The sequence below is a fragment of the Ambystoma mexicanum genome, chromosome 7p (assembly GCF_040938575.1).
Source record: "Ambystoma mexicanum isolate Mex_15411 chromosome 7p, UKY_AmexF1_1, whole genome shotgun sequence".
Lineage (NCBI taxonomy): Eukaryota > Metazoa > Chordata > Amphibia > Caudata > Ambystomatidae > Ambystoma > Ambystoma mexicanum.
The window spans coordinates 136,643,462-136,656,918 of record NC_090939.1 but is presented as its reverse complement, the minus strand read 5'-3'; the positions used below and the strand labels follow the sequence as shown (position 1 = coordinate 136,656,918).

At 46.5% G+C, this 13,457-nt stretch overlaps 1 protein-coding gene across 1 annotated transcript in view; it reads left to right on the top strand.

Annotated features, from left to right (window-relative positions):
- Positions 1-13,457, top strand: part of IGSF11 (immunoglobulin superfamily member 11) — a 696,308-nt gene that overhangs the window by 671,172 nt on the left and 11,679 nt on the right. The window contains exons 4-6 of the mRNA XM_069635918.1: positions 4,109-4,264; positions 5,851-5,973; positions 9,999-10,146. Coding sequence (XP_069492019.1) covers positions 4,109-4,264; positions 5,851-5,973; positions 9,999-10,146 — 427 coding nt within the window. The remainder of the gene's footprint in view (positions 1-4,108; positions 4,265-5,850; positions 5,974-9,998; positions 10,147-13,457) is intronic.

Here is a 13,457-nt window from a genome sequence, read left to right as displayed (position 1 = left end):
TCACAAGGGCCGCCAGAGAATTGGTGGGTGTGGGTAAAGTGGTTGGATCCACTTAGTATATGTAAATATATGTGGCCCTGACACCACCAGTGTCTGGGATATTGAGAGAAGGCCCAGCCACAAGATAGATCATAGGTGGCTACGTTGACGGGGTAAGTTTTGGTGATTAAGGGTACTGGAAAATCCACAATGTCAAGGAGAATGGCAGAAATCTTGACATAACTGAGGTTGATAGCATGATCGGAGCATGTGTTTCATACGTGGAAGTTACTGAGGAACAAGAGCCGGTGTTGATATAAACAAATACCCCCCAACTTCCAAGTGGCCTGCTCCGGGAGCCCAGTTTGGATCGGCTCAATCACAGTGAGCAGGGGGGCATATGACAGCACTGTTTGGAAATGGCAAAGGTATCTGAGAAGGGTTTGGTTCCTGTCATCATTCCCAACCCCCCAAACACCCTCTGGATGGAATGCAGCATTTAAGCGCTGACACGATTGAAGAATGGCCTAATGCTGTGAGGACTCTGCAGCCAATGGGCAAGGCTGATTTCTTCTTTTTAGGAAATTGACCTTTGTGGTACATTTTGAGGTGCTTCTTGATCAACTTCAGGATCATAAGCGGCAATGTGCCAGAGTTTGACCCCAGGAAAAGCTCTATGCGTGTGTGTTTGTGTGTCAAATCATGCACTTATGCCTCTATGCATTTGGTGCCTCTGAGGTGGGGTCTATCTTGCAGAAGCCGGTGGTGCCCTCTGAGCGTGGATCCAGACCTCTCTGCGGAAGTCCCTTCTTCAAAGGAAGGTGAAGTCAGAAGTGACTGACCAGGAGGGAGAGGAGCAGCTGTCTGGGCCCAGTGGAGTAACTTTGCTGAAAATGTTGGGGGGGACATGACATCTGAAGAAAAGGTGCCCCAGCCAAATGAATGGGGACAAAATGGTGTGCCATGAAAGTTGGGGGGACAAACACCCCTGTCCCCCCCTAACATTACGCCCATGCCTGGGCCTCAGACTGTCACCTGGCATGTGGGAATCCAGGGACCTCATTACAGGCACCAGTGGTGGGTATATTGGATTGTGCCATGGTGGTGTCCAAGGATACATTGTCGGAGGGCGTATGAAAAAGAATCCTCGCGGGCCTCAGCGATATCCCTGGTATGAGTCTAAAGTGGGCCTCATTAATTGTCCTGGTAGCAAGCTATGAGCAGGCTCCAGAATACACTCTGGCTGATTAAATCGTAGCGTGTGGGCCGGAGGGACCTCCGACATAAGGCTGTGATGGTCCCTCACATGCAGCTGTGGGGGCTCGCCTCAAGTAACAATACAAACCTGAGGAAGTGATGGGTTAGACTTTGAAGGCCCAGGTTTTACAGACCCCCATGGACATTTGCAGCCTGTTGTTAAGGCCCCAAACCCTAAGGGACTCTATTGACCAACATTGCCAAGGTCTGGTAAATGGAGGCACGCCATTTGTTGATACATCTCAGAAACACTGGAAAGCCCCACCATTGTTTAAAGCCATACTTATGAGATAGACAGAGACAACAAGGGAACAGCATGATAGCAGTAGACTAGAGGGGAATAACGTCCCCCAATGCAAATTCCAAGGACAATTGGATAGATAGGCTCATCTGGTTTCCCGGATGATCGGTCCAAGCACAGGAAAGGGACTGGGGTGGGGAAACCATTGCATGCTTTTACAGGGAGTGGTGCAAAGGGCTGATCGGTTGAAGCACAAACAGGGACTGAGGCATGGAAGCCAGTGCATGTGCAGATGGTACTGGATGCTGGGCTGTACAATCCAAGCACAGGGAAGAAACGGAGGTATTGAAGCCATTGGATGAATTTAAGTGGGGTCGGGGGGCAGGAGCTAATTGATCTAATCGTAGGGAAGGAACTGAGACATTGACGCCACTGAATGTATTTTAGAAGGGGCGGTGCAAGGAGCTGATCTGTCCAAACACAGAAAAGGGACTAAGGTATGGAAACCAGGGCGCCTGTAAGGGGGTGGGTGAAACAGAGAAAGGACACATGTATGAAAGCCAGTGCAGCATTTAAGGTGGGAGGGTGCAAGATGCTGATCGATCCTAGGGCAGGGAAGAGACTGAGGTGTCGAGGCAACTGCATGCATTTAAGGAGGAGGTAGGTTGGTGCAAGCGGCTGATCAGTCCAAGCCCAGAGAAGGACTTATGGTATGTGAGCAAGTGTGTGCATAAGAGTTGAAAGTGAGGAGTGTGAAAGGGGCTGATCGGTCCAAGCACAGTGAAGGGACTCAGGTTGGGAAGCCAGTGTGTACCTAAGGATGGAAGGGTGCAACAGAGCATGGACTAAAGCATGGAAGCGTGTACGTGCCTTTAAGATGGGAGTGTGCAAGGGGCTGATCGGTTGATATACTGGGTGGAGAAAAATGAGGAGTGGCAACCAGTGCATGTATTTTATGTTTTATGTGGTGGAGGTGGGATTGTGTGTGGGTAAAGGGACTGTTTGGGGGGGGCGGGGTGTGTGTGTGTGTGTGTGTGTGTAGCTGATCTGTCCCAGCACAGAGAAGGGGCAATGGCATGTAAGGTAGTGGTTGCATAAGTGTGGGGGGAGGGGTGCATAGAGCTGATCCTTCCGAGGGCAGCGAAGGGACGGAGGTATGGAAGCCAGTGGGTGCATAAGTGTGGGGGGAGGGGAGTGGTGCATGGAGCAGATCGGTCCGAGAGCAGAGAAGGGGCTATGGTATGGAAGCCAGTGGGTGCATAAGTGTGAGGGGAGGGGAGTGGTGCATGGAGCAGATCGGTCCGAGAGCAGAGAAGGGGCTATGGTATGGAAGCCAGTGGGTGAATAAGTGTGGGGGGAGGGGAGTGGTGCATGGAGCAGATCGGTCCGAGAGCAGAGAAGGGGCTATGGTATGGAAGCCAGTGGGTGCATAAGTGTGGGGGGAGGGGAGTGGTGCATGGAGCAGATCGGTCCGAGAGCAGAGAAGGGGCTATGGTATGGAAGCCAGTGGGTGCATAAGTGTGGGGGGAGGGGAGTGGTGCATGGAGCTGATCGGTCCGAGAGCAGAGAAGGGGCTATGGTATGGAAGCCAGTGGGTGCATAAGTGTGGGGGGAGGGGAGTGGTGCATGGAGCAGATCGGTCCGAGAGCAGAGAAGGGGCTATGGTATGGAAGCCAGTGGGTGCATAAGTGTGGGGGGAGGGGAGTGGTGCATGGAGCAGATCGGTCCGAGAGCAGAGAAGGGGCTATGGTATGGAAGCCAGTGGGTGCATAAGTGTGGGGGGAGGGGTGGTGCATAGAGCAGATCGGTCCGAGAGCAGAGAAGGGGCTATGGTATGGAAGCCAGTGGGTGCATACTTGTGGGGGAAGGGAGGTGCATCGAGCAGATCGGTCCGAGATCAGATAAGAGACTGAGAAATGGAACCCAGTGCGTATGAGGGTGAGGATGGCTGGTGCACACGAGCTGCCATCTGTTCGTGTCCTTTGGAAGACGTGCACCATGCCAGTGCCTGGGCTAACGTTATCGCATTATCATGGGGGCGGCGAGGAGGGCAGATATACCGGCTAAATTCCACCTATCAGTGTTCTTATCAGTGTTCTTTTCAGCGTTCTTAGCAGTGTTCTTATCAGAGTTCTTTGTGGCCAAACTAGGTCACCTGTGTGGTCTTCTCATTATGAAAGGAAGATATGCCTGTATCAAAGATGGTACTGTGACTGTTCACACTAGAGGCTGGTCCCTCAGAAACCAAGCAAGGAGGAAGCGTTCACTACTGTAGTCTGAACTTTGGACACGAAGAGCAAGCACTCGTCGCCAAGAAACCGCTGTTGCACATTTGCACTTTAGATGCTAACCCAATCACTTGTACTGTATCAATGTGCACATTTCCGCGAGTGTTGCACATGTTGCTGTATATGTAAAAGTGTGGCCTTGCTATTTAAGTAGTGTACATTTTTCTTTGATTACCTCTATGACTCCGAGGATGTTGTAAGACAACAGTGTTTTTTAAATATCAGAATATGGTGAAGAGTCTGTGGGGTCCAGAGGGAGAGGGTATGTTCCTGTGGTATACTGTGTGTTCGCGTGTTGCCACCATGATAATAATTATACATATTTCTCCCCATATATGTGCAGTGCCTCCATCGGAACCTGCATGCAGGGTCCAGGGGTCTTTGGACATTGGCAATGACATCATACTAACGTGTGTGTCAGAAGAAGGGACCCCGAAACCGACGTACCTCTGGGAGAAAATGGACAGCGTGCCCAAGCTGCCAGCCACTGCAACGCAAGGTACTCGTCCGGGTATTTGTACCTGCACATGGTGCTTCACTTGGCGGCATGGGGAGGGGGATTGGGGGGTGACGCTGAGCAGGTGCCTGCACACATGGCTCTCTTAGCTAGAGTTAAACTCGCACCCCACACGTTCAATCCCGCCACTCCGGTTGGGTATCTTTATTTGGGGGAAAATAAGAACGCATATAATATTTTTGCTTTCCACGGAATTTGGCTTGCAGAGCGATAATCAAACGCAATATCATTGTGCGCTGTTGCACGTGTAGGAGAATTTCTGTTGGGAAACAGCGGCTTCGTTGCTGGTACTTTATCGCCCTCTAGCCGCCAAATGGAGGATTTCCATCTGTATCGTCTATTGCCGGGCATAATGATGGCCGGGGGCGCACAGCACCTTTGCATGTTTTTCTCTGAGATGTAAAGGTGGCATTGGCTGAAGCTGTGCCCGCAGCAGGCCCTGCCAAGGAGGGACGGCAGGTCATACATGCGAATGTTGCAGGCAGTAAGTGCTGCGGTATCCAGGGCTGCAGTGCCCACCGCCTGAGCCCTGCAGTTGTATATTGTGTTAAAAGCATTAGAGGAATGTGAGTCGTTAGAGAATTATAACTGTTTGTGGTCAATATTAGAGATTGTTGACAGCACTCTAAGCCCCGAGATTGGCTAAGAAGCATTTAATAACGACAGCTGCTTGCTAATATAAATAAAAGTTCTGTACTGTGCTTAATTTGCTCCAACAATTCAGTGGAAATGTCCTACAGTTAAAATGCCTCTGGCTTAGTATGCTAGTTATTTTTGTTAAGATCATTCGCAAACTCCAGGGCCTATGAATGACGATTGTATTCCCCTGTTCCCTTCCTGCCTTGAAGCGCTTTGAAGCACCTCACTTGTGCATAAGCGCTTTACAAATAAACAATTACTATTACAATTCCATCTTTTAAGCTTTAATAAGGAAGGTTTGGAGACAGGATGGTGATGCAAACCCTGCATCTTGCCTCATACCTGCCCTTTGGAGCTAGCCACCAGTGCAAATGATACGCAGTACCCCTCTTCAGCCTTGTTTCGCTGTACGTTGTATGCTATATGTTTGGACGTTGAGATATACTTTTAAAAAAAGAACCCAACTTCATTCCCCCTTGCTAATTTCTGTGAAAAGCGTTTTTCCTTCTGATGTTAAAGGACCTCATTGCGAGTTTGGCGGTTAATCGTCGGTAAATCCACCGTTTTGCTGGCAAAATTGTTTACCATAACCACCATTTGAACCTGTGGGCTTATGAATAGATTGCGAGTGGTGGCATGGCAGTGTAAATCCCCAATTAAAGAGTCCAAAGGATTTTTGTCAAATTTACCATGAGCGGTAATTCCGCAGGGTAAATCTTCCAATTCTTGGTCTTAAAGAGGAGGATTTGCCTCGAGGTAAATCCCCCACTTGAGGGTCAAACTCAGAATTCAGCGGTGCAGTAAAAGTGACAGTAATTCCATCACTGCCCAAAAAAAACGGCCACCTCTGAGCTCGTACTGAGGCCCAATATCTTCTATCAAAGCTCATTTAATCTTGCCTCATATCATTGTTGCTGTCTTCTTTGCAGATATGATCCAGGGCACCGTCATCCTCAGGAATATAAGCACTGCGTCCTCCGGCTTCTACCAATGCCTGGCCTCCAACGCCATCGGAACCAGCACTTGCCTTCTGGACCTACGAGTCATTGCACGTAGGTACATCTATGCAAAGAGAGGAGCGGACATCCACGCTCGCGTTCCCCTCTTGCTATCGAGAACGCTCACCCGCCAAACACTGTAGGGTTTAAGGAGAGATGGGTGACAGGGCTCTACTGGCGCACAAGTGTATGTCTGGCTTCAAGCAACTAATATAATAACTGGTTTGACTGTCTTTGGGGGTAAGGCAGCATTTTATTGCACAACACAATTTCCATTTTGATAATTGATAGGGACCCAGAATCATTGAATAAGTTATGAAACACCTGTGTATAGGCGTGCTATAAATAAAATATCATATCATACCATATAAGTTAAATTCACCATGTCTCTGGAAACTAATTCGAACCCGCCAGCAGCTGGGTGACCAACTGGTTTTCATTAAACTAGTCTAGTCAGTCAGAACCACACAGGGAACCCAACCCTGGACCTGCATTCCTCTCTGATGAGTAACCTGAGGTGCCATCAAACCAGCCACACGGCTTGCTGCCTATTGGCCGGTGGGGGACCCCTCACCTAGAGCCCTGGTAGAACATTGGAGTTCATACAGCAAGTTCATATATGGTTCTTGGTCATCAAATCTCCAGTTAAATAGCAAATTTCCCCATCCACAGCACCAAGAAAGTACAACATGTGGGAAATAGCTAAATAAAAAATGAAAGCATGAGACAGGGTAAGCAGACCATCCTTAAAATACACCTAACCCAGAAGCACACACACCTTATCTCTAAAATCAGTCAGCAAGTAGGTAACCAAGTTCAATGTAAATAAGTAAAAACTCAAGAAAGTCAGCTGAAAGGAAGCAATAAAGTGACACCTGGAATGGTGACAAAAAGATACTCACGAGAGACTGTGAAATGTGAGTAATAGACATCTTTAAAATAGGTTTGTTTGTACTTATTTGATATAGTGCTGGCCCCACTCTGAGAAGCATCTCAGCGCTTTAGAGAGAGCACTTATTACAGCAGGAGATTCTCGATCCTGAATGCTGTACATTGAACAATAGTATTGCTCTGTTATGTTACTGGGTCTTATTTAGCGCACAACCTGCAATTTTCACGGACTCTTGGCACTTTGGGATCTGCAAGAGCAAAAGCAGTGTGGATAGGCACGGCTAGTCGCAGCAGAGAGAGCAGAGCATGATTGTTTCTCATTCTTGATGTGTGGTCTGAAAGTCCTGCATAATTTGGGAGGAATTATGTCCCACCCTCCCCCATGAGTACAGGTATCTAATGAAATGGCTGCCCACGTGATGGTGTTTGAAGCTCTAGCGTGGAATCAGTGGGAATTTTGGGAGAAACCCTCGACTGCAAGATGTGCTAGGAGTGCATTCAGAAGCCCTTGTGACATGTTGTGCTTTCCTCTGAGGTTTGAACTTTGCTCTTTATATTGATGAACTAGTGTACAGGCCCGTGCACAAAGGCCAAAGTGCAGGTTTTGATATGATATGCTAGGTTATTTATAATGCGCTTAATACCTAGTGGTTCTAAGTGCAGACACAAGGATCGAACCTCTGGTGCTCCACGTCGTCTTGCTTCCAAGGTGAGCGCATTGCTCCTGAGCTATCCTCCCTTTCATTGACACAGTAGGACCACTATATATCTTAAGCCAACAGCTCCCTCTACTGGTGACAACAGACAAACTATGTGAATTGGCATTGTATCTATATAATTTAAGGCAAAAGCTCCCTCTAGCGGTGACAAACGGCAACGCTATGTAAATTGGCATTGTCTCTATATATCCCGAGGCACCAGCACCCTCTAGCGGTGATGAACAGCAAAGCTATGTGAATTGGCATTGTCTCTATATATCCTAAGGCAACTGCTCCCTCTAGCGGTGACAACAGGTGAAGCTACTGCATCTGACAAACATACAAGTACAAACATACATCTGGCCTTTTATTATATTGTTAAATAAGCATTCTAGGCCCCACCTTCTGGCCTTAATGTTACAAGGGAGGAATTCATATGTTTGGAAACAGTTGATCAGAAGGAAAGCCTGTTCCCTTTGAACATTTACGGGCGAAACATGGATTGATCCGTATGGCATTCTTGAATGAATTTTCTGCAGCTGCTCTGCACTGTGGCTAGGGTCTCTGGATTATGCAGAGAGTACCCGTATAGTGCCCTTATGGATGAGTTACTGGGAATTGAAACAATCAGAGCAGCCACCCTTTACAAAGTTTTAAAGGAGGGCAGTAAGCCATTTCAGGAAGGGAAGTGTGGAGAAGGAGGGAAAAAGCATTGGGTGATTCCTTATATCATAGGGCTCAAGGAGGTAATGTGGATGAGTTTGCACTCACACCGGCAAGCCCTATGCAGACTTGGTACATGCTGTGGTGGAGGACCCTGATTACACCTTTGATGGCCTCCAACCTGTCCCCTGGAGGTGGGAACGCTGGTTGGTGGGCCAGGAATCAGAAAGGGAGCGTCAGGCCAGAAATTAGACAGGGAGCATTGGTACAGAAAGTAGAGGGAGCGTGGTTCGGTGTGGGGGGGTTTTGGGCAGTAGGCCAGAAAGCAGGGAGGGAGCGGTTGGCCGGAAAGAGGCAGTGAAGTACAGCTTGAGAGAAAGGATGAGGGAAGAGTGCAATAGAATGGGAGAAACTATGTAAGCTGTAACAGTTGCTAGAAAGAACGAAGGCCTGTATACTGTGAGAGGAAATGGGGAGTATAAGGTGTGAGTTTGCAGTATGATTTGGAGTGTGGCAGGGACTGATGAATGCAAATTGTGATGTGGCAATTTGAATGAGCATGTGAGTAGGTGTATGACTGAGATTGATTGGTTTGGGAATTCAAGTTGTGATGGAGGATTGTCAAGACGTGTGAGGTGTGTTGGTGAGAGAGGTGTGTGGGTGTTTGGGGGATCGAAGAACATAGAAGAGGAATATTTTCAGCTTCACAACTGATAATGATCAATACTGTTAATACTATTAAATAAGCATGCACATTAAACCAACAATGGAGCCAAAACAAACACCTTTCTGCCAAACCAGCGACATCTGGTTAAATCTGTTTATTAAATCGATACAAAAAGTACAAATAATGACCCCCTGGCTTTCTTGTATCCTTGCACACCGCCTCTTTCCTGCATTGTGCCAATCTTACACCCTTCAGTCAATAAAAAATGTGACGCAAAAATGCTGCAAATAAATAAAGGTCTGTGCTGCTAAATTTGCCATTTCTTGCCGCAATATCCTACAGGGTCTGATTAACATATGTGCCCAGATGCAAACTCTGCCCAGCTTCTTCAGATATGCGCAATACCAATTAACAATAGCAACAATATACAAGGTCTGATGGGCACGCTATCCATCCGGGAGTGCAAGGCTGGAAGGCCTCCTAAATGCACTACTCCCCAGTCATCCAGCAGAGTCTCCCCACCTTCTCTGTGCATGGGAATCTGGCCACAAATTCAAGCAAATTAATCGCAAGATATTTTTAAGCAAGATTTTTAAAGGAACACATGGTATTACCGGTTCATTTTGACCCTCTTCCATCTCCCTCCTTTTCCTCTGCCTCCTCTTCAGCCCTCTTTTTTCTAGTCTTTCGTGTTCTCCCTTTTCCTTCCCCACCCCCTCCATTCGCAGGAGGTCATTATTTGCTTTGGGTGTAGTCTCAGGTTATGATTTAAGAGGGTTTTGAAGACACACAGAGTGGGGCTGATGGGATACTTTTATGCTGATATTTGTGTGACCCGGAAACCTCATGGTTTGGTTAATTGATGGCCAATGAACTAGGGTCTGAGTAGGACACTGATATGAACTCTGATTGGCTGCTGTAATCTGATGATTCTTCCAGATTGGACGGGATGGCTGATGTATATAGTTCATAGTCTGACTCTTCTGTGTGGGTGTGAATTATATCATTCTGTCTGTCTGGGCGGATGTCCTCGATTTTTCCGTCTATAGGTTTCAGTAGGAATTCACAAACCTCTTGACATTTGATAATAAGGCACGAGCGGAGGTCAATAACAATCGCCATGTGCTAATAGTAAATACTTACTTTCCTCTCCATTGCAGCGCAGCATCAGAGTGTGGGACTCATCGCAGGAGCTGTCGTCACGGCCGCGCTGGTGCTGATCATCTGCATTATCCTGGTGGCCGTCGTCTTGTTTTACTGGAGGAACAAACACAAGGAAGAAGAGGAGGAGATCCCCAATGAGATTAGGTATGGTATGGGTTTCTTAGCGGTCATGATCTCCCTACTGGTGGGGACCAGCGGCACTACCTGAGGATAACAGTACACATGCTCGTGTAACGTGAATCAGTTGTAGTATAGGGAATGGATTGGTTAATACCATAACATAACAAGTGTATTTGTATAGCGCTCCTTCACCCCCAGAGGGGTATCTTGGTACTGTTGACAGATAACAGATGTTTATACTGCGGTTAGGTTTAGTATGTGTTTCTTAGTGGTCATGATCTCCCTACTGGTGGGGACCACTGGCACTGAGGATTTAATGGGGTTAAGCAGTTTCCTGCTCTTAGTATTGTCAATTAACAATTCAGTTTCATTTCTTTAAGATGTTATCTGGAGTTATATGCCGTTTCCCACCACAATGCCAAAGGCACACTGCATCTTACTCTGTACAGAGACAAAATGATCAAATGATTACAGTATCTAATAGAGTGAATACCCTCCACACACATAAAAAACAGAACCTAGAGTATTTTCACTATGTCCATGATCGTGTGATACAACCTGCACGTAGCAGGCCAGAGGAAAGGAGAACTCTGCGCGGGTGATATTGGTAAGCAGAGAGAGGTCCCAACGGAACTGCTGAGGAATAGAGAGTGTGGGGAGGTGGTCAAGGTTCCACGTGGGAAGAAAGAGCAGACTCAGCTGATGTCTGAGAACATAGCAGTGAGAATGAAACAAAGCGTATGCCAGACTGACAGAAGAAGGCAACTAGAGTAGGAAGGAGGACGCCCAACATGCAGACCACGTGGGGCTGTCAGAAGAGCTTCCAGCCAAGAGGCAGATCCAAGAAACTAAACCAACAGGAAGAGAACCTGGGATAAGAGAACCCATACCAGAAAAAGGTCCATGGACATCCACAGCTGCACGCGCAGCATGGAGAGACTAAAATCTGCAAACAGCACTGGTTAAACACTTACAATGAAGAAATGTTGATGGAGCGAACCGAGGCAGGGAAGACAGTTCCTAGAATTAAGTGAGAGTTACAAACTTGGAGGTAGAGTTCTTCTGGCCTTTTAAAATGTGAAGAGTAGAGGAAAGGGTTTATGGTCTTTCCATCTAAATCTTTCCAATTAATGTTTTTGCATCGAAAACCGAACGATTGAAAATATTTGCATCAAATGCATTTTTTATTATTTCTTTTTGGGTGGGGCTCCCCCTCAAACCCCTGTTTTTTACCCTTAAAAACCACCCCAACGAAAATTAACCCTTTACTCATCACATATATGCATTCAATGCATATATTTTCAATGGATATGTTTTGATGGAAAATGGTTTGTTGGAAACCTTTTCAATGGAAACACTAGATACAGAGGAAAGGATGATGGCTGGAACTGAAAGCAGAAACAGGGAGAGATGCTTCTGACGTCAATCAGGGGAACATTTTCCCAGGCATACTGAGGAAATAACTGAAAGGGGGGAGATTGCCTTTTGGGCACTAGGGCCCTAATTCCTACATTTCATAAAGAGAATTAACAGAGAACTGTTGTATGCTCCAAGGACTGAAGTTCAAGTTCTCAGATATGATTGAAAAAGAGATACACGGGAGAATCATTGCATGCCAGGAATGGAAGTCCACGTTCCCAGATACATTTGATAACGGAACTGCTAGGGGAACACATGCTTTCTGGGAATTGAAGTCCAAATTCCCAGATCCACTTGATAAAATAAAACAAACAATATGTAAGAACTGTGGCTGAACAGCAAGGAAAGTTTATAGTTTTGGACCACCTTCCAATATTTACTTCATGTATGTACTCAGGTTTTACTTCGCAATTTTAAAGAAATTGCCACACTGCTCAGAAATTGAGGTTGTGACCACAGAGCAATTGACCTCTCATTGACTTATGTACTTGGAGACTATTATCTGATCCCAGGATTGTCAACCAAGACACGCCAAAGGTACAGTTCTAATTTTCACCCAGCAGATGCTGAGAGCCCATACCCCGACAGGAGATTGTCACAAGCTGTGCTTACGACTATTCCGTTTCTGCAAAAGACTCCAGTTCATGGCTCCTGCGGGCTAATATAGAAGGAATGCACCCGGGTCGAGGTTGGCTCTGAAGCGCTTTATCGAACCTGATGCAGGAGTCCTGGCTGAGGACTACAGAGGGAATGTTGGCATTTTCAATGTCTGAGGGTTGTTTTTTAGTGGGGGCATGGCACAGTTTGTTTGTTTGTTTATTTTATTTATATCGTGCACCTGACCCAGAGGTAATTGGGCGCTATAGGATAGTAGTGGTTACAAGGCATAGAATAGACAGTTATATGCATGAATACAGTTTGAAGATTCAAGGTAAAGTTACAATGGTACATATATACATATTAAACATTATACATATTATACATTGGGTCATAGCAGTAGTATGTGCCGTTCACCTAACGGTTAGTGGTATCAAGAGCTGTTGTTTTATGTTTTATTTAGTATCCAAGTGATAGCATGGCTTCTGAAATTGTTAAAGGTTTGAATGGTTTGAATATTCTGAGGGAGAGTGTTCCAAAGCTGGGCGGCTAATACTGGGAAGCTAGAACCTCCGGCTCTATTTAGATTGTATCTGGGCACCACCAGACATGGTATGTTGGAAGATCTGATGATTCTGTTGGATACCTTCCATGTGAATTTATCTGTAAGGTGGGGGGAGGCTTGGTGGTTAAGCACTTTGTGAGTGAGGCAGATCGTTTTTAGGGCAATTTTGTCCTGTATGTAGAGCCACCTGTGGTGCTTTCTAGTTTCTGATATATGCTCTCTTTTGGGAATATTCAGGGCGGCTCTGAGCGCGTTATTTTGCATGATCTGTAGTTCATTTAAGATGGTTTTGTTCGCTCCTAGATAAAGACTGTTGCAATAATCCAATTTGGATTGTATGAGCGCTCTCGTCAGTTTAAGGCACCTAGTGGGGGATAGTAAAGGTCTACAGGCTCTGATCAACTTGCCGGTGTAGGCTCTGCCCGATGAGGTCATGTTAATCTGCTTAGTTAGGTTAGACTGGGCATCAAGGTAGAAACCTAAAGTTTTTACATGTTTGGCAATGGGTATACTGTTCCCATCAATGACGATATTTGTGTAGTGAGGACTTAGTTTGAGAAGGTTGTTAGATGATCCGACTAGGAGTAATTCAGTCTTATCATCATTTAGGCAGAGGCCATGTGTGGCCATCCATGCCTGAATGAGGATGTAGACTTTGTTGATCCGCGCAATGTCTATATCATAGGTTCCTGAGAGGGGTAGGAGTATCTGGGTGTCATCCGCATAATTTGTGTAGGTGACACCCAGATGGTCC